The sequence below is a fragment of the Dermacentor andersoni genome, chromosome 1 (assembly GCF_023375885.2).
Source record: "Dermacentor andersoni chromosome 1, qqDerAnde1_hic_scaffold, whole genome shotgun sequence".
In the NCBI taxonomy this organism is placed as follows: domain Eukaryota; kingdom Metazoa; phylum Arthropoda; class Arachnida; order Ixodida; family Ixodidae; genus Dermacentor; species Dermacentor andersoni.
The window spans coordinates 158,706,378-158,729,159 of record NC_092814.1 but is presented as its reverse complement, the minus strand read 5'-3'; the positions used below and the strand labels follow the sequence as shown (position 1 = coordinate 158,729,159).

The 22,782-nt window shown below is 41.2% G+C and overlaps 1 protein-coding gene across 2 annotated transcripts in view; it reads left to right on the top strand.

Annotated features, from left to right (window-relative positions):
* S1P (membrane-bound transcription factor site-1 protease) overlaps positions 1-22,782 on the top strand; it is a 59,970-nt gene that overhangs the window by 16,634 nt on the left and 20,554 nt on the right. For both annotated transcript variants that reach the window (XM_050195341.3, XM_055062668.2), the window contains exons 10-24: positions 6,444-6,511; positions 6,614-6,716; positions 8,688-8,764; positions 9,698-9,772; positions 11,137-11,446; positions 12,094-12,276; positions 14,360-14,436; positions 14,542-14,637; positions 17,147-17,226; positions 17,334-17,369; positions 19,563-19,844; positions 20,788-20,865; positions 21,666-21,809; positions 22,048-22,170; positions 22,535-22,661. In XM_050195341.3, the coding sequence (XP_050051298.2) occupies positions 6,444-6,511; positions 6,614-6,716; positions 8,688-8,764; positions 9,698-9,772; positions 11,137-11,446; positions 12,094-12,276; positions 14,360-14,436; positions 14,542-14,637; positions 17,147-17,226; positions 17,334-17,369; positions 19,563-19,844; positions 20,788-20,865; positions 21,666-21,809; positions 22,048-22,170; positions 22,535-22,661 (1,859 nt within the window). The remainder of the gene's footprint in view (positions 1-6,443; positions 6,512-6,613; positions 6,717-8,687; positions 8,765-9,697; positions 9,773-11,136; positions 11,447-12,093; positions 12,277-14,359; positions 14,437-14,541; positions 14,638-17,146; positions 17,227-17,333; positions 17,370-19,562; positions 19,845-20,787; positions 20,866-21,665; positions 21,810-22,047; positions 22,171-22,534; positions 22,662-22,782) is intronic.

The window sequence follows — 22,782 nt, the reverse complement described above, 5'->3', positions numbered from 1 at the left end:
AGTCGATAGGTTTCTAAAGACCAGAAGGTTGAATGCGTCGTCCGCGATGCCTTTGATAATGTGTCCAACCTTGTCCGTCTCTGGCATGGATGTGTCGATCTTATGACAGAGGGCGAGGACGTCCTGAATGTAGGAGACATAAGACTCGGTAGCAGTTTGGGCACGCAAGGCAAGTTGTTGCTTGGTGGCCGGTTGTCGACCGGTCGGATTGCCAAAAATGTCGCACAGCTTCTCTTTAAACAACTCCCAGCTGGTTAGCTCTTCCTTGTATGTGTAAAACTACGTTCGCAGTGTTCCATCGAGGTAGAACACGACATTGGCCAACATTATGGTCGGATCTCACCTGCTCACCTTGCTGACGAGCTCGCACATCTTCAATCATTCTTCTGTGCCAACACCATTGAGACCGGTGAACTTGCCGTTGTCTTGCGGCTGAGGCAGAGCAACGTACTGGGTATGCATAGTCGGCAGTGCAGCTGCAGACTGGAAGCATGTTTCCCAGGCCGGGTGAGACGTCTGCTGCGGAGCTCTGTGGCGAAGACGTGTACCCCGCACGTCCACCAAAATGTCATGGGTATAAAACTATTTACACAATGTATTTAAAAGAGATACATAAACAACATCTTAGAATCCTGAGAGGCTGTTACCGCTTCGTCGTCTTCACCGTCGTCAACATTGTCCTCTTTTCCAACCGTAACAGTATTATTTGGCTTTTGCACAATTACATTTGTTTGTGGGGTGTTTTGTGTACAGTTTTCTAAGAAACTGTTCCAAACAAGTCTTTGCTAGTTAAATGCTGCTCACTGTGCCAGAGAGCTCAAACTCTTGTCACTGATATTTGGTGTGTTTTTCTTTTATAGGTGGAAATTGAGGGTTGGTGAATTGACAGTGGCTGTCAAAACTATGCATAAATCAAAATTTTGTGTATTATTTTGTGCCAGTATCTTTTATGACCTAAATTAAAAAGAAAGAACTGTCCCCTGGATTAAGGGTTATTGTGGAGGATTGTGTGTATAGTAATGAAGGTTATGCACTCAGCGGGGATGATAGCCCATGCCTCACACTTTGTAGGAATAAGATCTGTGAAGGGCTGGACAGATCTCCAGGAGGCTATCCAATATTGCCTCCATGGTCAGAACACAGCACAAGGGACAGGCTATAAAATCATTAGTTGAGGCAGAGAATGCTCTATGTGGTTAAGTTCGGTTATTAAGTCTACCAGGTGTCCATTATAGCCAATGAAGCATTTCAAAAGTACCAGTCGAAAAGATTGTTACTACTAGTTCATTTAGACACCCCTTTATCTTTAATTAAGTGACTTCGGCCTTCTTTGGCTTCATATTGTTAGTTCATTTTACCATTTATATGCTTCAGCCTTCTTTTCAAAACTTACTAACAACCACATTTACAGGCTTACAAAGAAAGCAAAACAAAAGTATACAAACAATTAGAGAGCCAATAAGTTTGATTCAGGGTTTTAAAAATGTTGCCAAAGTTTTAATAAAGGATAATGTCACAATTAGGGTTTGATGTGTTATGTATGTCTGTACTAGTTACATTGAATCAACACCTGCGGACCTTACATCCAAAGTTACAGTCCATTCTTTTGTCTTGTAAAACTATATTTCGGTTTCAGTCTAAAAAAAAAATGGTCCTTTGAAAAATCGACTGCATTTAAAGATCTTGTTGCTTTGAGCAAAATAATGTCTCTAATCAGGGCTTCCAGAATAGATTCTACAATAAGGAAAATGGGCAATGGTTTAGATGATCCGTTGCACATAATGTTGTGTATTGGATCATGGGAGACATCTTAACTGATGGCCTAGCTTGTGTTTGCTAATAAATCGGAATAAAGAGCAGTGCAATAAGAAAGTCAGTGTCTTAGGCATCCCTCAGTAACCATAAGCAAGACCCCATTTGCTGCATTTTTGTGAACATGAGCATATAAAACCAGCAGGCAATGAAGCGAAAGAAAGCATAGGGGTAATTAGTTGTGGTTCAAATAGAAATGTGGAAAATAATGAAGGAAAGGGGGAAATGGAAGTGGACGAAAAAGGAACTTGTTGCCAATGGGGACCGAACCCACAACCTTCACATTATGCGGGTGTACATGCCGTATGGTGTCTGCTTTCGTTTTGTTCATAATGATTAGTGCACCTTCCAAAGGACACCTGGAAATGTAAGCGTGTAAGGGAGTTGTAAATGGTTAAGAGAAAGCTCTAGCTCAGGGCCAGCTCTGATTTCCCTATTCAGATACATGTAAAATGCATAAATGCTTTTGAGACAACTGCTGCACTGGTTTGAATGAACTTTGCTGCATTTGAGAGGGAAAGTTAAATTCTAGTAACTCTAGGAAGCAGAATTTTGATTTAAGACCTCCAATATAATTTTACAAAAATTGCCAAAAAATGGTAAGTTCGAAAAAAAAAAAAAAAGGACTGCTAGGTTTACAAATTCAGGGAAACACGGGGAAGGCGGGAGATGGAAATTCAAGACAATGAGCAAAACGAGAACAAGGTAAAAGCAAGAGCCAATGCTTCAACAAGTGGACTTGTCTTCTTCAAGGCGACATATGCTGTCCTCGCCACAGTATATATAGGTGGGGTTCTTCTGAAGGGGAGAGGGTGTAAGGCGGGTGGGTGCGGCAACGAGCGAAGGTGTGTTAGCGTGTCGAATTGAAAATACAGGAATAATATGCACAAGGCCAGGGACCCGGCCGTCTGTCAATCGTGTCGACGCCCGCGTGTTAGCTGCCGTGTCAGCGGCATCTGACACGCCGGCTGGAAAAAAAAAAAAGGAAAGAAAAGGGGGGAAAATGCGAAGAAACCAAACTAAGTGTTGTTGCCTATAGCTTGAAATTTAGCATAGAGAATAGATTCTAAAACTCCCTTTGAAACGTTTATGCTTATCGGTTGCAATGTCTTGAACTTATGGATAAGGTATGATTCTCTGTATTTTCTTTCTTGTTTAGAACGGAAATTTGACTGTAAGATGTAGAGTTTAAGTTCATCAAAGTTATGACCTGGTTGGTTGAAATGCTCGGTGACGCCTTTGGGAAGCTTTTTAGCTGCGTCCGCGTGATGTCCGTTTAATCTGACGTTCATTGATTGTCCTGTTTCACCGCTATATTGTTTCTTACAGAAGGAACATTCCAGCATATAGGTTTACAAATTGACACAGGTTTACAAATTGTAACTCTGTGTCAAAAAGAGGTATTGCAGTTCTGTAAACTGCATCTTTTAGAGCATCTCAAGCGAACAAATTTGGTGTATTAAATTACAGCTCGTTTAAAATTGTTACAATTTTTATTAGGGTTTTGCGAAAGTCCTACTCGGAATTTGTGGTATATTTCAGTGGTATATATTATAGTGGTATATGCACCAATTTTGTCCACTTTAGCTGTACTATTACGTGCAACTTACAGAATTGTGATATCATTTTTATTGCTGAGGTAGAGGTTGCAAACTTGTTGCCTGAAGCTTTCTGAAATTTTAGTTTTCAACAATTTTTGTAAAACAATCGAAGGCCTAAATAAAAGTGTACTTCCTACAGTCACTAGATTTTTACTTCTTTTATATGTGACAAACCTCAGTGGTTGCATAGAAAAATGATTTCTCCATTTTCATGTACATGTATTTAGATGGTAGCCCCCAAGCTAAAGCTTCCTCTTAAAGCTTAGCTGCTAAAGTTAGTATCATATAATTTTTTCTGTATCCCCCTAAAGAGTAAAAACAGATAGGACAGAAACTCAGTTTAAGGAAATCTTGATTTATGATTTCCTTTAACATAGTGCTGTTTATGCAAGTGTGCTCAACTGAGGGCATGTTTATAATTAAACAAAAGATAAACGTTCACAATTCCTGTCATCAGGACAATGACTATAATAGAAGAAAATGTCATCACATCTTGAAGTCAAGATAGAATGTTAGGCTGGTTACAAATTCAGTGTAATGGTGATAAATGTGATTACTTATATATTAAATTTGTTTGCCTATATTTTTCAGAAAAAAGAATTAATGTAGATGCATTACCATGCAGCACATGAATAACTGTAATTGTTGAATTCTGCTACAAGAATAAAGCTTCACATAAATCACTATAAATATGTAAAGTCCTAAAAAAGAAGTATCCTTGTTCACGTTACCACAAGTTATGACGTAAAGAAAATGTGATGTTCCGCATACGTGCTCCACAACTGTTCTGATTGTGCAGCCATGATACCTACTGCATGGAATAGTAAACTATAGATTGAAATATTAGTGTCAGCAGCAAAACATTTTTGACCAGATTGGCTTAACAGCAGGCACTTGAAAATTTCCAGTAGATAGCTACCATGGCTTTTTTATTAGACAGGCAGGCATGCTGCATTGACTACTTACCTAGCATATTCTGGTATGACCAAATACAGTCAGCTTCCATTACTTTGGTGCTGAGGGGGCATGCAATGTCAGGGTGAATTTAGCAATGTCGAATTTTTACTTAAATTGTTTGAAATGAGTCAGCTGCTTTTGGGGCTTTTGAACAGAGATAAATGACAGGTCAAATTAATTGGTGTTGCATTAATCTAATTGAACCGTAGTTTCAGAAACTGGATATAAAATCTCAAAATCCAATAGTTTGAATTTAATTAAATGTATTGAATTCGAGCTTGGAATCATGAATATCTGCATTAAGTTATGTCAGCTAGACTGCTGCAAGTTATCCAGATAATTTATTTGCTTTCAGTTATACCTTCAGAGCCAAAGTTCTAGCTGGTGTTGCAGAAGTCATGGGGCATGGTAGTGGCGAACTTAGCGTCACAAGTTGGCGGCAGGAAATAATTATATTTATTCAATCGTGTATTTTACTAATTGAAACAATGTGTCATTATTTCGCATTATTGGTGGTGCCTCCAGGACACCAAAGCGGCAACGAAGACACCAAAGCTAGAACCCGGACTGGTACATTGGTGGTAATTGGCTGTCCGCGACAGCGGACAGCCAATTTTTATGCGAACAACCCCTGGCACACTTCGGTCTCCGCGGCCCCAACCCACAGGCCACCCTGATTCCAGCCATGAACCCCCCGCTCTCCCTTGGGTGTCCTGGAGATCTTGCACCGCCTGCTTTATTTTAACCTCAGGTGCTTTCCTGAGGCCTCCGTTTGCCAGTTACATGTGCCCTCCTGGAGCAGTGCTTTGTAAACAATCCAATCTATCGTCACGACAAAAGACAAAAAAAAAAAACCGACCCACAACCTATATAACACCAGTGAGAACCTTACCCCTTCAGATATAGCGATCACCAAATTGGGTGTCCGTGCCCACTGCCTCACAGTGCGGGCAGCCACTGGCAGGGCATAAACAAACTCGACCGCACTCCACAATGCCAACGTGTCTAGAGGACAAACACATACAACATACGCTAAGAAACCTCCTCCGTAGTGCCTAGGCAGAGTCATATATTCAAGGAGGAAAAGCCCACACATTTTCTCTGTCGCGCCTGCTCTTACTCGCACCTGCACACAATCGGCTGGCAATCCTTCAAGTGAATGTCTCGTGAGAAGCGGATTCGCCACTGCAGCTGTTTTTTGGTCAAGGGGCATAGACCGTTCGGGCATCCCGCAACATCACATGGAAGTTGAATTCTCTGCTACTTGCAGTTTGTGCGAGTTTCGCAAGCTGGCAAAACCAGCGCAGCACTACTCGATCAGGAAAGTACTGAAACACGAAAGCATGGGCGGCGCAGAGTCGAGTGAAAACGAAAGCTTTTGACCACCTGCATCATTGTCAACGTAATTTCAATGAGTTCTTTTTTCTGAGCATGAAATGGAACTGGACAAGTAGCATTTTATTTCATCTTATACAGTACGAGGATGTTTTTTGCAATGAGTAGTTGAGTACTAGTGACGGAATTTAACTCGGGAGTGCTTTCAACATTGGGCAAGTGCTTGAATGTCCCGGGGGAGTCTCTAATCATGCCTTACATTTACCTCAATTTCTCAATTATTAAAGCTCTGTTCGCTGTAATATTGACGCCTTAGAGATTCTCGAGCACTAATCTATCACTTTAGCTTGACTTTGAATTTCTCTTTAGTGGCCCTTTAACCTTATTAGTTTAGAATTATGATTTTATGTGTATTATGTGATTGTTTTGTGTCTGTAAACCTATTAATAATAATCATAATAATAATACAGGAGGTTACTTCAGCTAAAAAGCATTGACTTCAAGTTAAATTTGACATAAGCTTATTTTGTGAAGCAGTATTATCATACTTCTCTGTAAGAACTATAATAAGTAATACAAGTTATGTCAGAATAATGTGCTTGCGTTCAACTAGGCTTAGTTTCAATATGTTACTGTGCTTTGCTAGTAGCATGATAACATGATAATTTACTGAGCCCTTCCTTTTGAATTTAGGCAGCATAATTGTTGATTATAAATTTTTCTGCTCTTGTAACACAGGTATGGGAGCTAACAGCGAACAATGTCATCATGATTTCTGCTATTGGCAATGATGGCCCATTGTACGGGTAAAGCCTTTACGAAGCCTCAATTTTCAAGGAATTTTCTTTTCTCCATTTTTTTTTTTTTTTGTGCTTGTAAAATGCTTTTTCTTTGCATGCTTGTTGAAGTACTCTCAACAACCCTGCTGATCAGATGGATGTGATTGGTGTGGGTGGAATCAACTTTGAAGACCAAATTGCCCGTTTTTCATCCCGAGGAATGACAACCTGGGTGAGTGTTTTTAGCCCGGCTGTAACATTGTTGATAATCTGTTGGCTGTACTGCTGCAATTTAATTACTGTTATAACTATACTAGATTAGGTAGATGCATTCTATACAGGGCATATATGTGCTGGGTGCTTGTAAAAGGGGAACATGAAAAAATTATATTCACCTAAACTTTGCAAGAACACACACCCTATATTTGAAATGCTACTGCCATTCGATATATATGCCTGTGTGTGCCTGGTGGTGTGTCTCACGTCTTTGTAGACTTGCTGTACCTGATAAAGAGCCAGTGCAAACCAGGGCCTGTTCAATGTAGCAATTCCTTCCGCTCTATTTTATGCCACTCTTATGGCACATTCATTCGACGAAACTGTCGATCATGAGATTGTCGGTGACAAAATGGCCGCATTCAGTCTGGATCTCCTGTCACATTATACAAAATGCTCGTTGCCACCCAGTGACTCTCACGACATGCACTGAAACTCGCCAGGTTACTTCTCACAGGTCTTTTACGAATTCATGGTAAGTGCAAGAGTCTCTTGTATGTGCGATTTAGCATTGCGAATGCTCGCACTGAAGCTACAACAGCATGCTAGCCAGCAACGTGTTGATCGTCCTTACAGCTGTACTGTACTGCCACTCTGGACTATTCGCTATGTAAAGCAAGACGTCGTTCGTGCTCACCAGTTGCATTGCACCATACCTGCATATACACAGCGTATGATAAACCGTGTTCCTATTTGCAGACGAATGAATTTTGCAACAGGCTGGAATGATCACTTTAATTTTCTCCAATGCAACAGCACAGAGAAGAAAAATGCTACGTGCTCACTGTGAAAACCCGATTCGGCTCGTACCAGCATGGAAAAGGCACACTTAATCCGCAGTTAATGCACATAATGTCCATGTACTGCACAGTACACTTGTCCTGGGGGCTTTTCTTCACGTGAAGCATGGTACGACGTGTCAGGCCATGGCTGTGCCATTTGCAGACGAACTGGAAGCACATTGTATGAAGGAATGTTCTCAGAGTGCATGCCGCCGCAATAGGAAGTGGATGTTGAAGAAACGTTTGGTGCAGCCAGGGAGCGGCACTTGTCTTGGTGGCCTGCCACTTCGTTGGTTTGGTTGGAGTCCCCAGCAAAAACGACAGAGCGACAGGCTACCAACGCCTGTGCTGCCCATTATGGCAAGGCTTGACGTAATCAAACATTTGTTAGACAGGCTGCCCGCACTCGTCGGAGCATTTGTCTCTCTTACACCATGACCGTATCTGCCCCTATCCCCTATGTTCTCTCAACATCCCACATTCTGATTGGCTTTGCGACAAGCGATGCTTTTTTCCAGTGATGAACAACAGTGTCAGACTGATCGGCATAACGATGGCTTTTTTCTGTCACATGACGTCGATGAAGTAAATTACCACTTGGCGACAACATTGGGGACCAGGCATTTTCCACTGTGAATGGGGCATTATCGCCCACCGTTAACGACCAGCTGAACCCGTTCATAATGCAGACAGAGCGCAGCTCTAATGAAGCATGAAAAGAAATGGCTTTGGTATAGAATTGTCACATTATCCTGACTCAGTCTTTAACATAGCATTACTCAAACACACAATTTGATTGACTGCTGTTATCCCCAGAAACAAGAACTTTAACTGATTACTGATACTAGAGATGCCATGTGGTGGTAGAGCAGTCTCGATCAAGGCATGGCAGCATGTTTCCAAGAATGTTTGTATCATCCCTCAAATTCCTTGATGATGATGATTTATGGGGTTTTATGTGCCAAAACCACAGTTTGATTATGAGACAGACTGTAGTGGGGGACTCCGAATTAATTTTGACCACGAGGGGATCTTTAACTTGCACCCATGCACGGGACACGGATGTTTTTGCAGGAAATTCCTTATTGAGTATATGTGTGGAGTGTTATAAGGCAAAAATGCTTTGTTTCACGGTTACCATGTAGGAACTTCCTGGTGGCTATGGGCGCCTAAAGCCAGACATTGTCACGTACGGCTCTTCCGTCCGAGGTTCAGCTGTTTCGTGAGTATCTTATTAGCGCACAGTGTACATTTCTAATTCAGTAATGCTTAGGTAATAAAGTTCAATATAAATTTAAGTCATTGACTGCTGTGTTCTTTGGTTTCTCCTGAATAACTTGTGCTGGCTTTTTCTTCTTAATAAATGTTCAAATGAATACTTTCAAGCTAGGAATACACTGAATGGTTTACAATCTGTGTCAGTATTACATTATAATAGACATTTAAAAAATTGACTGATTCACATCAAACATAGCAGTTCAACAACGCTCAACACACTGAGGCAATCAGGAGAATCTCCTGGATTGGTATGCTTCAATAAAAGATATTCTTGTGTCACCAGGTATGATTGTGTCACCAGATGTGAAGCAGCATGGCAGATGACAGGCATCTCCATAATTGACACATAACATTGTTTTAGCTCAAATATAGCTGAAAATGATGGGGAGCGAGATGCAAAGTGAGTGCATGCTTTGGTGTGGAATTCTAATGATTAAGCACTCAATAAGTTATGAGAACATGACAAGCTCGAACTCAATTGGTCATTTGACAGAGCTGAATGAATAACAACAATGCAGAAAAACCGACTCAGCTCGGCTCTTGCTCTGCAGTTCAGGGGTGGCAGAACTGTCCCTCTTAATATATCTAATTTTGAAGCCTCCAAAATAGCATAGGGGCCCAAGCATGTGTTTCAGCAACAATTCTGGTTATCTGCAAAGTGGCTTTAGAAACTTAGGTAAAGGATATTTGCTCTTTGCTGCATTGGCGGTGCAGTGGTTCTCGATATACCAGCTGCTTTTGTGTTGATTTGCACATTAGCTTCTTTCCTGTTTCTTGTTCTTATTCACAATTTCTTTAAAATTTTGCCCATTTTGAGTATGTGTATTAGGCTTCCTGTACACTTTATAATGTTTTGCCTCATTCCTCATCAACATAGAGGATCGTGCCGGTCGTTGTCGGGAACCAGTGTTGCCTCACCGGTGGTTGCTGGAGCTGTGACACTTCTCATGAGGTGAGGCTAGTTCATTGTAACATAGTACTGTTAAGCTTGCGAGTTAAAGAGCTGAGGGAAGTGTATTGCAGCATACTCTTAAGCTTGCAAGTTAAATTACTTATTTTTTAGTTTGGGCTAAGGGCACTAGAAATTATTATTATTCAGTTACCTGACAATATATAGGTCAACAAGTTGAAATATTATTCACGCACTGGGCGGCATTTCACATGCAGTGAGGTAATCTTAATATTAGTGCTATGCAAGTGTAATCCACTCTATTTCTAATATTTGAGCTGGCTTCTACAAGTTCCTACGAGTGCTTGCTTTTTGTGCTAAATGTGTGCTGGTGTATGTTTCGCATTTCACAACAGCACTACTTAATGAATGCAAATCAAGTAATTGGGCTATGTACGAGGTGGTCATTCTTAAGTTTTACAGAATTTAAAAAGATCACCTGTGGCAGATAGCTTTTCTAGTCCTTCAGCTGGATTATTCAGAGGCAGTCATTGCATGCATCAAAATTCACAACACATAATAAACTAATTAACAAAAATTAATTGACATCTTAAAGAATTACCTTATGGCACATATTGCAGTATACTAATTGTAGCCAGGGAGCTTGCTAGGCATATCCACTTGTAACAACTTTTGAGGATGGCACGGCTTTTGAGAAATGCACCGTCAAACTTGCAGTAAAAATGCACTGTTGTCCCACTTATCTTTTTAACAAAATGCTCATTTATGGATTGAAGCACAAGAGTAACTGGAATGCCCTAGTGTTTCATTGTGCACTTTGGGAATGAATATCCCGAAACTGGCATGATCCTGAAAATTTATTTAAGTGGATACGACTTACAAACTCATCGGCTACAATTTGTTAATTGCAATATGTGCCATAAAGTAATTAAATAAGTTAATGAGTTATTTTTAGTAAATTAGTTCTATAAATGTCTCAATTTCTCATGCAAGTGATGTTCGCCTCCTTGAATAATACAGCTGAAGAACTAGAATTATGCTATCTGCCGCAGGTGATTTTTAAATATTCCATAAAGCCTAGAAATGATCACCCAGTAGAGCAGTAAGGGATAAATTGCTGGCAGTTTCTGTTAGCTTGCAGCATTAGGAAGGTACTGAAATGGCAAATGTACAATAGCCCTCTTTGTGTGCCCTGTTTATTGTAGTCATCACCAGTGCTTGCTAGGCTTCGGATCACTGAACGCACATAGGGGACATTGCTCTAACCAAATACATAGGGTTTATACCTGTTTGTTTGAGCATCTGTCCTTCAGATATACATTACATATAGTAATAGTACATAGCCGAGTTTCCAGAATTTAATTTTGCAAGAAAACTTATGTGCTATTGCATTATGCTTGTTGCAGTGGAGCATTGCATCTGGGATCAGCACTGAATCCTGCCAGTGTGAAGCAGGCTCTGATGGCATCAGCTGGCCGTCTGCAGGGCTACCCTATGTTTGAACAAGGCTGGGGCAAGCTGCAGCTGCTTGAAGCTTACCGAGCTTTGGTCAACTACCGTCCTCAGGCAACACTGAGTCCCAGCTATCTGGACCTCAGTGAGTGCCCCTACATGTGGCCCTACTGCACCCAGCCACTGTACCATGGTGCCTTGCCCATCATTGCCAATGTCACAATTCTCAATGGCATGGGTGTATCAGGTCGCATTGTGGGGAAGGTGAGTAATACATGTACGAGGGCTATCTTAACTGTGATTTCTATTCTTCTTTGTGTTAAAACTCAGTTGAACTCAGTCAGCTCTAGTTTAACTACAATATAGCAAATACAGTCAAGCCTTGCTGCAACGTGAAAATACTTTTATGTCCAATAGTTGTTATAGGCATGTATCCTGCATATGCTGATATTGATGAGAAATCATTTAGGTTTACTGTGGCCTTAGTGACTACTTTTGAAAGGGACAGCATTAATGTAGTGTTCAGGTTTGCATGGCTACAATGATTTATGCAGGTACGCTATATTTAGTTTTTTAACAGGTGCTCTGAAGATTTTTGCTTCAAGAAAACATTGCTGAAATGGGGCAGCACATAAGTGTTTGCCTAATAAGGAATTTCGGTGTGTTAACTCCTATGAGTCGCCAACTAGGAATGAAAAATTCATTACCATTATGTGTAGCACAGATTTTGCTCAAGTTGCTTTCATCTTTTTATTGTAGCTATTCCCCTTTGTGTCATTGTATCTAATGCTATGGATCTGTCTCACACTAGCAGTGCAGCTGGCAATGTTGTCCTGGCACATTGTGGTTGTTTCCTTTAAATCTGTGTATGACAAAAGTTGTTGGCTTAACGTCCACTGTTCCTTGCCCAGCCCGAGTGGCATCCCTATATTCCGGAACATGGCCACTACTTGGAGCTTGCATTTGGCTATCCTGAAGTGCTGTGGCCCTGGTCAGGCTTCCTTTCCATCCACTTCCTGGTGACTGCAGAAGCTGCACAGTGGGAAGGCATTGCCCAGGGACACGTGTCTCTCACTGTAGAATCCTCACCTGGGGTAAGGCACTTCAGACAGCGCTAATGCTCAGAGAACAGAATTTGCTTGTGGGTCTGGTAGCGCAGCAACCATTGGACACATGTACTGGTCAGATAGCACATATAGATATGTAAACTATTGTTTGTGCTTGGCAAGCAAGGCTGTGCAAGCTGGAGTGACAACTTGCACTGCTCTCATTTGTGACCACAACATAGTGTGTCACATATCTTGGAGGCAAAAATATATCAAAACAATGTGCAATTGAATGTCACATTTACTTTGTATGTTGTAATGGTAGTGTGATTGAACCCACTTATAACAAACGCAGACAATTCTGCGAAAAGTAGTGGTTATGTCGGTACTTCATCGTAGCAGGACTCCTATACAAAACAACCCACCGTGGTGGCTTAGTGGCTATGGTGTGCTGCTAAGCACAAGGTCACGGGGTGAAATCCCGGCTGTGGCAGCTGCATTTCAATGGGAGCAAAATGCAGAAACACCTATCATACTGTGCGTTGTGTGGTCAAAATTATTAGGATCTCCCACTATGGCGTGCCTCGTTATCAGATCATGGCTTTGGCGCAATTTTTACAATTAAGGCCTTTGAATTAAATTTTTTAAATAAATATAAATGATGACATAGTTAATTGGGCACAGTAGTTGAAGAAGCAGCTCATTACAAGAATGAGGTAATGGTTGCTTGTTCTCTCGCTAGGACCGTATTTTTCTACCTATTTCATTTTAAGTTCTTTTCACTCTAACTGACTCAAACATGGCTCGGATGGCACCATGCCATGCGCACCAAGTGGCCAATCCCAGGGATAACAACAGCCCAGCAGCATTGGAGATTGGCCACTCAATGCGCCATGCAGCGGCATCTGAGCCACATCCATGCTAGTGAGGAAAGGTGACAGAAATATTTTATATAAAGTGGTTATTTGACAAAAGCAGATGTGCAACAAAAACTAGGATGTAGCATCCCAACTGTTTGGCAGCACTGTGTAAGCATATGAAGAGATACCCCAGCAATCTCACCTTTATGATGACCAGCCTTGTATCTTGTAGCACTGAAAAAAAAATTGAGGTCCGTTTATCCTGCTGCAAGTTTCTGCCGAAGGTGGGCGAGGCCTTTTTCAAGGAGCATATGCTTGGGCATATTGGTGACCCATAGTACTTTATAGCGCACAAAAATGACACAGGACTGAAAGGAACGGCGCGGGTACAGCGCTTCAGCTTCTTCAGAAATTATATGAGGCCACTATTGTTGCTGCTGCTGCATTCAGTTGTGTTGCAAAGCAAATGCAGCCACTCCAGCATTTGTTTCATTGTTGATATCTCCTAAAATATCTTGTATCTTCTGCTTGAGAGTCAAACACTTACTTGAGGATCTCAAAGGCATCATGCGCATGAGCAAGAATAAATGTCCAAGTGAAACGACCACACATCTCTCGAAAGAGAGGTGAAGAACGATAAAGAATGTGAACATGAGGTACCCACCAGAGCAGACGAAGCTAAACCAGAGAAGCCTAATGTGTTTGGATGAGCACTGCATCTGTGCACAAGCATAGTAACTATCGGGGAACATGCTCCACATGAATACAGTATGACTGTGTTGGTGGGGCTCCCATGAGGAGGTTGCTTTCACCATTTGGCTACTCCGTTGATTCCCCATAGCTTGGCAGATTCGAGGCAAGCTTCATAGATTGGAGGCACACGCAGTTTTGGGCTTCCAAGCATGCATGGCCTGCCCTGTCTAGCTAATATTGCAGGCCGAAGCTCTAGTGCTGTCAGTGTGAGTGATAAGTTCTTTATCACGCGGAACTTAAATTTTATTTGTGCTTTGACACTTAAGAATTTTGTCCAGTCCTTCTTTGCCTCATTTTGCTGATCTTTATTTTTTGTTGTTACTAATTGAATGTTCTCTTTTTTTTTCAGTTATTGCTATATTGCTTTTTATTCTGATGGCAGCATACTGTTAAATTTATTTCATTGCATTCACTTAGTAGCCATCTGGCATTTGCTTTCATGTTATTTTCTTTTGTCTTCTTTCAGAGACTTACCTTTCTTATTGCAAAAGTTGACATTCTTCTTGTCTTCCTTTTAGGAAGGGGAGACAGAACCACGGAAATCAAATCTAAAGTTGCCTATTAAGGCAAAGATTATTCCGACCCCACCTCGCAGGTAACCTTCTTTATTCTTTTAGTGCAGTCATATTGCTGGGGTGAAACTAATAAGTTTATGAAAAGAACATATGATGCATCTTCTTTTTGTGTTTGTTTGTTTCAGCAAGCGCATATTGTGGGATCAGTATCACAACTTGCGTTATCCTCCAGGCTATTTTCCAAGGGACAACTTGAAAATAAAAACAGATCCTTTAGATTGGTAAGACCAGATAAGTCTTAACCGGTATTATATAAATCAGTGTCCTGACATGCTGACCTATTCTAACAAAATTTGCTTTGTATATATGCAAGAGCAAAGGTGTATTCTTTGTCATACGAACAGCATGTGCAACACTTGTTTAACTCTTTTCCTGTATTTCAGTTTACTGTAGTTGAGGAAGTATTGGGTAAGGCACATGTTTTGTATATGCAGTCAACGTCAGATTTTTCCGACTCCCTAGGGGCCACGAAAACGTTCGAAAAATCAAGCAGTCCGAAAAGTTGAATGCATGTCTTTTACAGCCCCCAAGGGCTCAAATCGCCGCAGGCACGTCCGAAATAGCTCCTAAATCCTGCCAGTACACATACTAGGCGTATCGGTGCTCGTACTGGGACAGGAGACAGCGGGTACTCGCGTGTATAATGAAGGAATACATACTGTGCCCCGTGACAATTGCCCCTTCACACTTTTGTTATGCTTCACTGCAGTACTTCGCTTAGTCAGCTTCGCTTATTGAGGCGAAGCTGACTTTAGGGAACCAGCATTATGCAATGCATCATGCTTTCCCAGCTTCGAAGCCATTGGTGAGGATTACAAGGCAGAGTCAGCGCCATTACTGACAGCGCGTTTCAATGACAAATGCGGCACCAAGCAGCAAGAAGCTTGGTAGCGGACGTCAAAGTGGCGTTGCTAGTAGCCTAGCTGGTGGTGGCTACGGCTTCTAGTGGATCTGCGAACAAGAGAGCCGGTTTGAGGTGGCGAAACAATCAATGTGGCGGCGGTGGTGGCTTCGATTAATTGAGTTTCGGACCTGCGGTCGCGGCAGAAAGTCTGCAAAATTAAACAGCGAAAGGTTTCTGCATCCGAAATTTTAGATGTTCTTATACATTGACTCTCTGGGGTACGTGACTGTGCTGCGAAGGCGTCCGAATTATCGGGCATGTCCGGAAAATCGGTTGTTGACTACGTTAGGTTTACAGTATACAGCTACTGCACTATATCATGTAGCTGCCTCACCTCCAGGGTGGCACGGCCATGTCAGGCATTTCCTGAGCCTTTATCCATGTCTTCTAAGGCAGTATTGTCCGGAAGTCGTCGTGAATAAACTGAAAGAAAGAAAAGATCATATAAAATCAAAGCATAGCTTAATTTTGTTGGTGTTCCGTGTCATTCAGGGCTTTTTTATTTTACAGGGTTTCAAAATTTTAAAACTGTTCCCAAGGGATTTCAACTCCTTTAACAGTTCCTTACAAACAAGCTAATAAGCTATTACTTTGCTTTTTCCACAATACATTTCACCGAGCAGTTCTTTCATTGAACAACTGTACTAAGAACCCACTTAATAAGAACAGCATGTTTCCCTATGATAACTAGCACAGTAGTAATGTTTCTGTGCAAGTGGACATTTGAAAGTTTTGTCCACTTTTGCCATATTTATTATTTTTCAATCTGAATTAGTCAAAAAGATAAGAGCATCTTGAGCAAATAACATTTTATATTGATAAAAGCCAAATGTATTCAATTAATTAAATTCAACCCTTAATTTAGCCATGTTAAAAAGTTCAGAAGGGTATCAATCAAGGGTATCAGTCATAGTCTGTTTCGGAAAGTATGGTGTTACAGTACATTGTAGTGGCAAAGTGGGAGGCCGAGTTGTTGGGTTGACTTCACATGGCAAATTGATAGCTTGCACTGCAGTTTTTGATGAATTCGGCAGGCTGCTTATTGCTGTCACAATTGGTCTTGTGCTCAGGCTAACCATGAGGCTAGCTGCTAGCCGTAATTTCTTGACCATAACGACATGAACACACTGTCAGGTCGACGCAACTGGCAGGCTAGGCACGGAGCGTGTTTAGTTCATTGGCAGTGTGATTGGCAGCATCACTGCTGTGGCGTGCAAGGCAGAGGCTGCCATGACGTTCTTGAAATTTCTTGGGCTTTGTTTTAAACTTGAAAACGAGAGCTGCGCAATCAGTAGCATGCCGCAAACAACTGAGACTGATATTTTTGTATTTGTTCTAAAACATGGTAATCGCATATTTTATGTAAATGTAGCAATTACAAAGTTAGTTAATCATTTCAAACTAATTTTTAAAAAAAACATACTGGAGGTATCTCTGGTTGCTGCTATCAACATACACTTGGTTTCATCCACACAGAAGGCTTTGCTTTTGTTTAAACAAATGGCACATGGGTTGCGTTCAGGACTTACACTGCCCATTCAGTGCACTGCTCATTTTTCAGAGTCTGTGTTATCCATATTGTTAGATTTAGGTGCACGTTAAAAAACCCCAGGTAGTCAAAATTTCGGGAGCCCCCCACTATGGCGTGCCTCGTAATCAGATCGTGGTTTTGGCACATAAAACACCATAATTTAATTTGTTTTAAATGTAAATTGTGCTGTCAACATGTCATGAATTAACCAGCCCATCTTTTCACTTTTACAGCTCTATTCTCTCAATGAAATGAATTCTTCCTGGTGTAATTGGTAGTTTGCTTTCCCTTGCAGGAGTGGAGACCACATCCACACTAACTTTAAGGACATGTACCAGCATTTACGAAATCATGGTTATTATATTGAAGTTCTTGGTAAGCACAACACATTGTCATGCTGCTTAGAATCTAAGTGCAGCTCTGTGTTTTGTGAAGTGTGTTTTGGTATTAATGAGTATTGAAACATTCTCTTATGTCTGCAGGTTTCCCATTCACCTGCTTTGATGCACAAAACTATGGTATGCGTTCTGAATTATGCTTTCTTCAAATTATTTTTGTTTTCCTATTTGTTGTGGTGCACTATGTTCTCTGGAATGTTGCCACTCCTCCCCTCTGTTTTCCTTATGATACTACTATCTGGTTTTTGCATTGAGAAATGATGGTAGCAGGAATTAATTACGTCTCCACTGCTTTTGACCAAGCATTCATTATGCATCACAGAACCAAGCAGCAGAAAAAGGAGTAATTGCAAATTTTGCAAACTATCATTCATTAACAAGTCAGAGGAAAATGTGCATTATTTCTTTTGCTACTGTGCGCAGGGCTACATAATTGTTGTTTGTCTAGAAGTGACTTAATTGGCTTTTATGCTATGGTAAGGTGTCATAGCCATATTTCTTTCCCATCCTAAAGAGGCCCTGCAACAGTTTTTGAACACAAGTAAACCCACTTAGCAGCTACAAAATACTGTCGCATACATCTGACCTAAATGTTCCTACACTAGAAGCAGGAAGCCTGCAGTTTTGTTGAAAAGACTGCTTGCTCTTCAACTTCCTGAAATACCTGGCCCTTGTCGTGTGTGCAGTTAAGCCTCATTATGGCAAAGTTTAAGGGTCACTGCAATTCGTTCCTATTGCTTCGTTATAGACATTCATGACCTTCACCACAAATATACATTATGGTCCTCTGTAGGCGATATTACTGCCATTTCATTAAAATGAGATGCAGCTACTTTTACTAACTTATTTACCCAATGGGCATTGTCCAAAGCTGTGCCTCTGGCAGAACCAAACATAGAGAAACATCATTAACTGTTAAAGGACGGCAAAGAAATGAAAAAGCTTGTAAGAATGACGCAAATTTTTTTTACGTGCAAGTGATTCTGATAATCATATAAAACAAGGCAATGGGGAAAATTTCAGTTAGAAATGTAAATTTTACTTGCAAGAAGCTTTCTTTTACACTAGCAAAAGTGGGGTTCACTGCACACAAGTGTGCCTATACTCCAAATCTTCAACAGCTCACTGAGCCATCTGACCTTATTTACAACAAGCACAAAATAAATGTGCGCCATCTGGAAGAAGCGTGGAGCAACACAGGAGCTCAAATTGTCTTCAGGCCTGCATGAAAAACAAAGAAGTGCTGGACAAGCTGGTCTCGTTCGTCTGCTAATAAGTTTGCGCTTGACAAGCCGAGCTCGTCTTCCATCCTTAAGGGGTTAATGATAGGCAGGGGTAGCATTTGGTGGTGGGAAACGATACCACTGTGCCAATACTGGTGTCTCCAATGTCAGGCAGTAGTCCAAGTCTTTCTTGTTCAGTATTGATGCAGATCAGCGTTCAGTGTGCGAAAACAGTGGAGCAACTGTGAAGTTATTGAAGCTTATTCCTAGGTTGCAGTTGACCAAAGAGTGAAAATTTAGATAGTTTCCATATTCATATTTGTAACTGGTGTCCATGCTTTTCTGGCACTTTGTGATGTAGTCAGTTTAGATACCTAATTTCTACGGCTTGCAGCCGCAACAAACAGCACCTTTTACGCATTAGCATTAGAGTGCTCATGCGAACAGAAACCCGTTTGAGAAATGGAGATGAGAGGAAGCACTTAACGTCACGAGAGAGGAAGGGCATCATGGAGAGGGAGCACAGGTGCAGCGAGGCTGGAGGGGAGAGGACAAAGCGTGCATCATACGTCATCCGCTCCGGACCTAGGGAAGCACCGCGCTGCCTGGTGCGGAGCAAATGAAATAAAAGTAGTGGCGGCGGTGCAACACACTGGAATGCAGCTGAGAGAGTTGGCGCTCAGCCATCAGTAGATGCACTTACTCCTGGACAAGTCTAGACACGTTGTACTTTCAGATAGTCACGTTAGTGGCTGCATTTGTGTTCTTTGGGCTGTATAGCTAAAGGTAATGATGGACTTGCACCTTCTACGAGTGCTACAAGTGACCCGGTATAAGTGCATCGACTGAACAATGCCGAGGCTATGCAATCAGGAGTGTAGTACGTCTCATCATTCTGCACAAAATTGAAATGTGCAAAAGGGGCGAAACAGGGGAAAGCTGATACTAACGCCTTGCTGTAGCTAGAATCCCATTGATTGCCCTCAAGCTTTTCTATCTATGCAGGCTGTGACAAAACTTAAGAAGAGTATTCTTGCACTTTAAGTACTGTTAGTATAGAAGCCATAATTTGCTACTTTTATGTTTCCAGGAACTTTGTTGCTTGTTGATCTTGAAGAAGAATACTTTCCTGAGGAGCTGGCCAAGCTGCGTCGTGACGTAGAGAATGGGTTGTCATTGGTGGTGTTTGCCGACTGGTACAATGTTTCTGTCATGCGCAAGATCAAGTTTTTTGATGAGAATACACGCCAGTGGTGGATGCCTGACACTGGAGGCTCAAATGTTCCAGCGTTCAATGACTTGTTGTCATCCTGGAACATTGGCCTAGGTGACTATGTCTATGAAGGGGAGTTCACCATTGGAGACCATAAAAGTAAGCCAACCTTAAGCGTGACTCGATATGCAGTTGCTTACAGTAGGCACCTGAATGCCAGTCCTGGGTCATGAACAAGAAAAATAAGGGAATCCGAGGGGCTCGATTTTTTTTTAGTTACAACCATACAAATAACCATACAAACAATGAAGCGTGGGGCACCAGACCGTTGAATTACACCATATTCTTTCATTCTTATAGAAGCTATGTTTGTTTATTCTAGTTTATTTACAACCTGTTCATGAGTAAATATTGCCATGTTAATGTCATAATTGCTGTGGTGTAAAAAAAGCATATACAGTCGAATCAAAGATTATAACGAAGTCGCATCAGATGCAAGAATATGTTCATTATATATTATATCCATCGTAAGCATACACACAGATATTGGTGAAAAGATGAAATCATGATGAGGTCTATGCAAAGGAAATGCAGACGACGAGCCAACAGTTGGTTTCCTGCAGATTTTGATGGCCTGTCAGCATCTTGCCGTGCTGATAAGAGGCCTGAGAATAACAATTACATGCACGTATTATGCACCACCACAAATGCACAATCGTGTTATCAGTTCTTATTATTATGTAATTATTTTATTACTTCGACTCAGTCTCTAACAATATTTGGTGAGCTTATTAAAGCCCATTCATGCCAAATCCAAGATGGTTATGATGAGTGCATATTGTATATGCCCACTAGTTAGCCATTTGAACCTTTTCTACAGGGCAGGCTCATTGTCTTTTATGGATTACTGTAAACATATTGAGTAAGTCTAATTAAGATAATTTTTAATATAACAGAATGGCAAAGAAATTGTTGCAAGAACAGAATATGTTCCAATATTGTGCCAACTAAGTGTGTAGTGATTTAAGTGCCTTGTCTTTTGTAGGTCTCTGTGTTTCTTTTTTTTTTTTCCTCTCTTGTTTATGGGCTCTTTGTTTTGCAGTGTACTATGCCTCTGGTACAAGCATTATCAAGTTTCCAGAGAATGGTCTTCTGATTCGGAGATCACTCACCAATCAAGGTTTGAATTGTATTCTGGCTGTGGATCTGAATTCTACTCTGTTCTTGATTGTGGTGGACTAGGACAAAATGCCCAAGACAGGCTGGCCAACGATCTGTTGGAGAGGCCTATCTTTGTCAAGGAGGCCTCATCATCTGTGGCCTGTTAGTTCTGTAGTTAATTTAGGTGTGGCAACAAGGTGCTGTTGAGGACGACAGAAATCTACGGAGACTTAAACAGAGGAAAGGCATGAAAACTACCACATTGTGTTTCCAGACAATGTAGTCACTCGTGATGAAAAATGCGCACATTCTTCGTGAAGTAAGAAAGGCAAGAAACAGAAAACTATTTGGAATGTGGGGACAAAATAGAAAAATGTAGAGAGAGGTAGTGATGTGGGGGTGGGCCACTGGTGAAATCGTGTTCACAACATAGTTTTCTTTCTCTCTCTCTTTTTTAAGTACATTCTTTCAGGCTTACCAGGGCAGAGACTGAACTAGCTCCACAAAGCCGAATGCAGTGTTCTTGCTACACCGAGTTGGATACCTCAGAATTCTTATAAAGCAAGGCCTATAGTAGCATTTTTTATTTCTCCAGAGCGAGTTTTCAGTTATGGATAGCTGAGTAAACCATTTATTAATTAATTCATTGCTATACTAATATATCTTCACTCACGTAACATTTCATTGTTTTTTGTATGAATAAACTCTCCATTGCAAGGAATAAATTGGAACTGCCTGTAATTATATGTTTCAGTATCATTTTGTACTTGGGTGAAGTGAACCGAAGGTGACTAAACAGCACCCTTTGTTACATTTCAGGCCAAGAAGTGTTGGAGAAGAAGGCAGATCATGTGGAAGGGGTTCCTATCCTTGGTTTACTGCAAACTGGCAGTTCCAAGACTTCTGGGCGCATTGCTGTCTATGGAGACTCTAATTGCATTGACACTACCCACATCCAGAAAGGTTCTTGTTTTTTTTTTTTCTGTTGTCTTTTAAATGGCTGCTCGTTAAACGATGCTTGTCACTGAGGGCTTGTGGTTTCATTGCAAAGTGAGATGTGTCATTCTTCATTCCTGTGCCATGGCATCGTATCGCCATGTTTACTCTGTTTGCATGCATACATTTGCAGGGACATGGAATGCATAATGCACCTGTCTAAGTATCTGTGTCAAAAGATTATTGTTTCCCTATTTCTTTACAGATTGCTATTGGCTGTTGCATGCACTGGTTCAGTACTCAACAACAGGCCTGATTGCACCTTTCTTTGAAACCACCAATGCGGCTGTGCTTCCCAGTGATCCAGTGCTGCCAAAACGAATGGAAGGTATATACATCATATTCTTATTTTACTTATACTAAATAAGGAGCGCGTCTAAGTTCTAAGGTCCACTTACTCTTTTTCTCAAGAGTGGAATGATCTACCAGCAGCTGGTATGGTTTATGCGGATACAAAACACATTATGTTCAATGGCCGCTGAGTCGGGAATTTGACTTTACTACTTTTAAAACGAAACTACTGTTTAAGCGGGTATGGTTTAACGAGGTTTTACTGCACCAAAAAAGCTGCCATTACCATGAGAAGAGCTTTCTCAATTATGCAATTGAGCTTTCTCCTCCCCAGCAGGTTTTAGGGAGTGGTTGTCAGGTGATTTGTACAGAGGTCAAGAGACATTATTTGTGTTTTATAGGAAACCGTCTGTACCGGTACTCCAAGGTCTTCCAGAACCACCCTGGGGTACCAGAGCTGCGGGCATTGCCTCCGTGCCAAACGCTGAATTGGGCGGTGCCACAGCCACTCAATGAATCAGCACCCAGGTGACCATCTTTTAACCACATTGTGAAAATGACAGGAAAAATGGAAGTCCAAATGAACAAAGCACTGACTCATAACTAATTTATTCAAACAACCTTGATCCTTATGTGCTGCTTTCAAAGG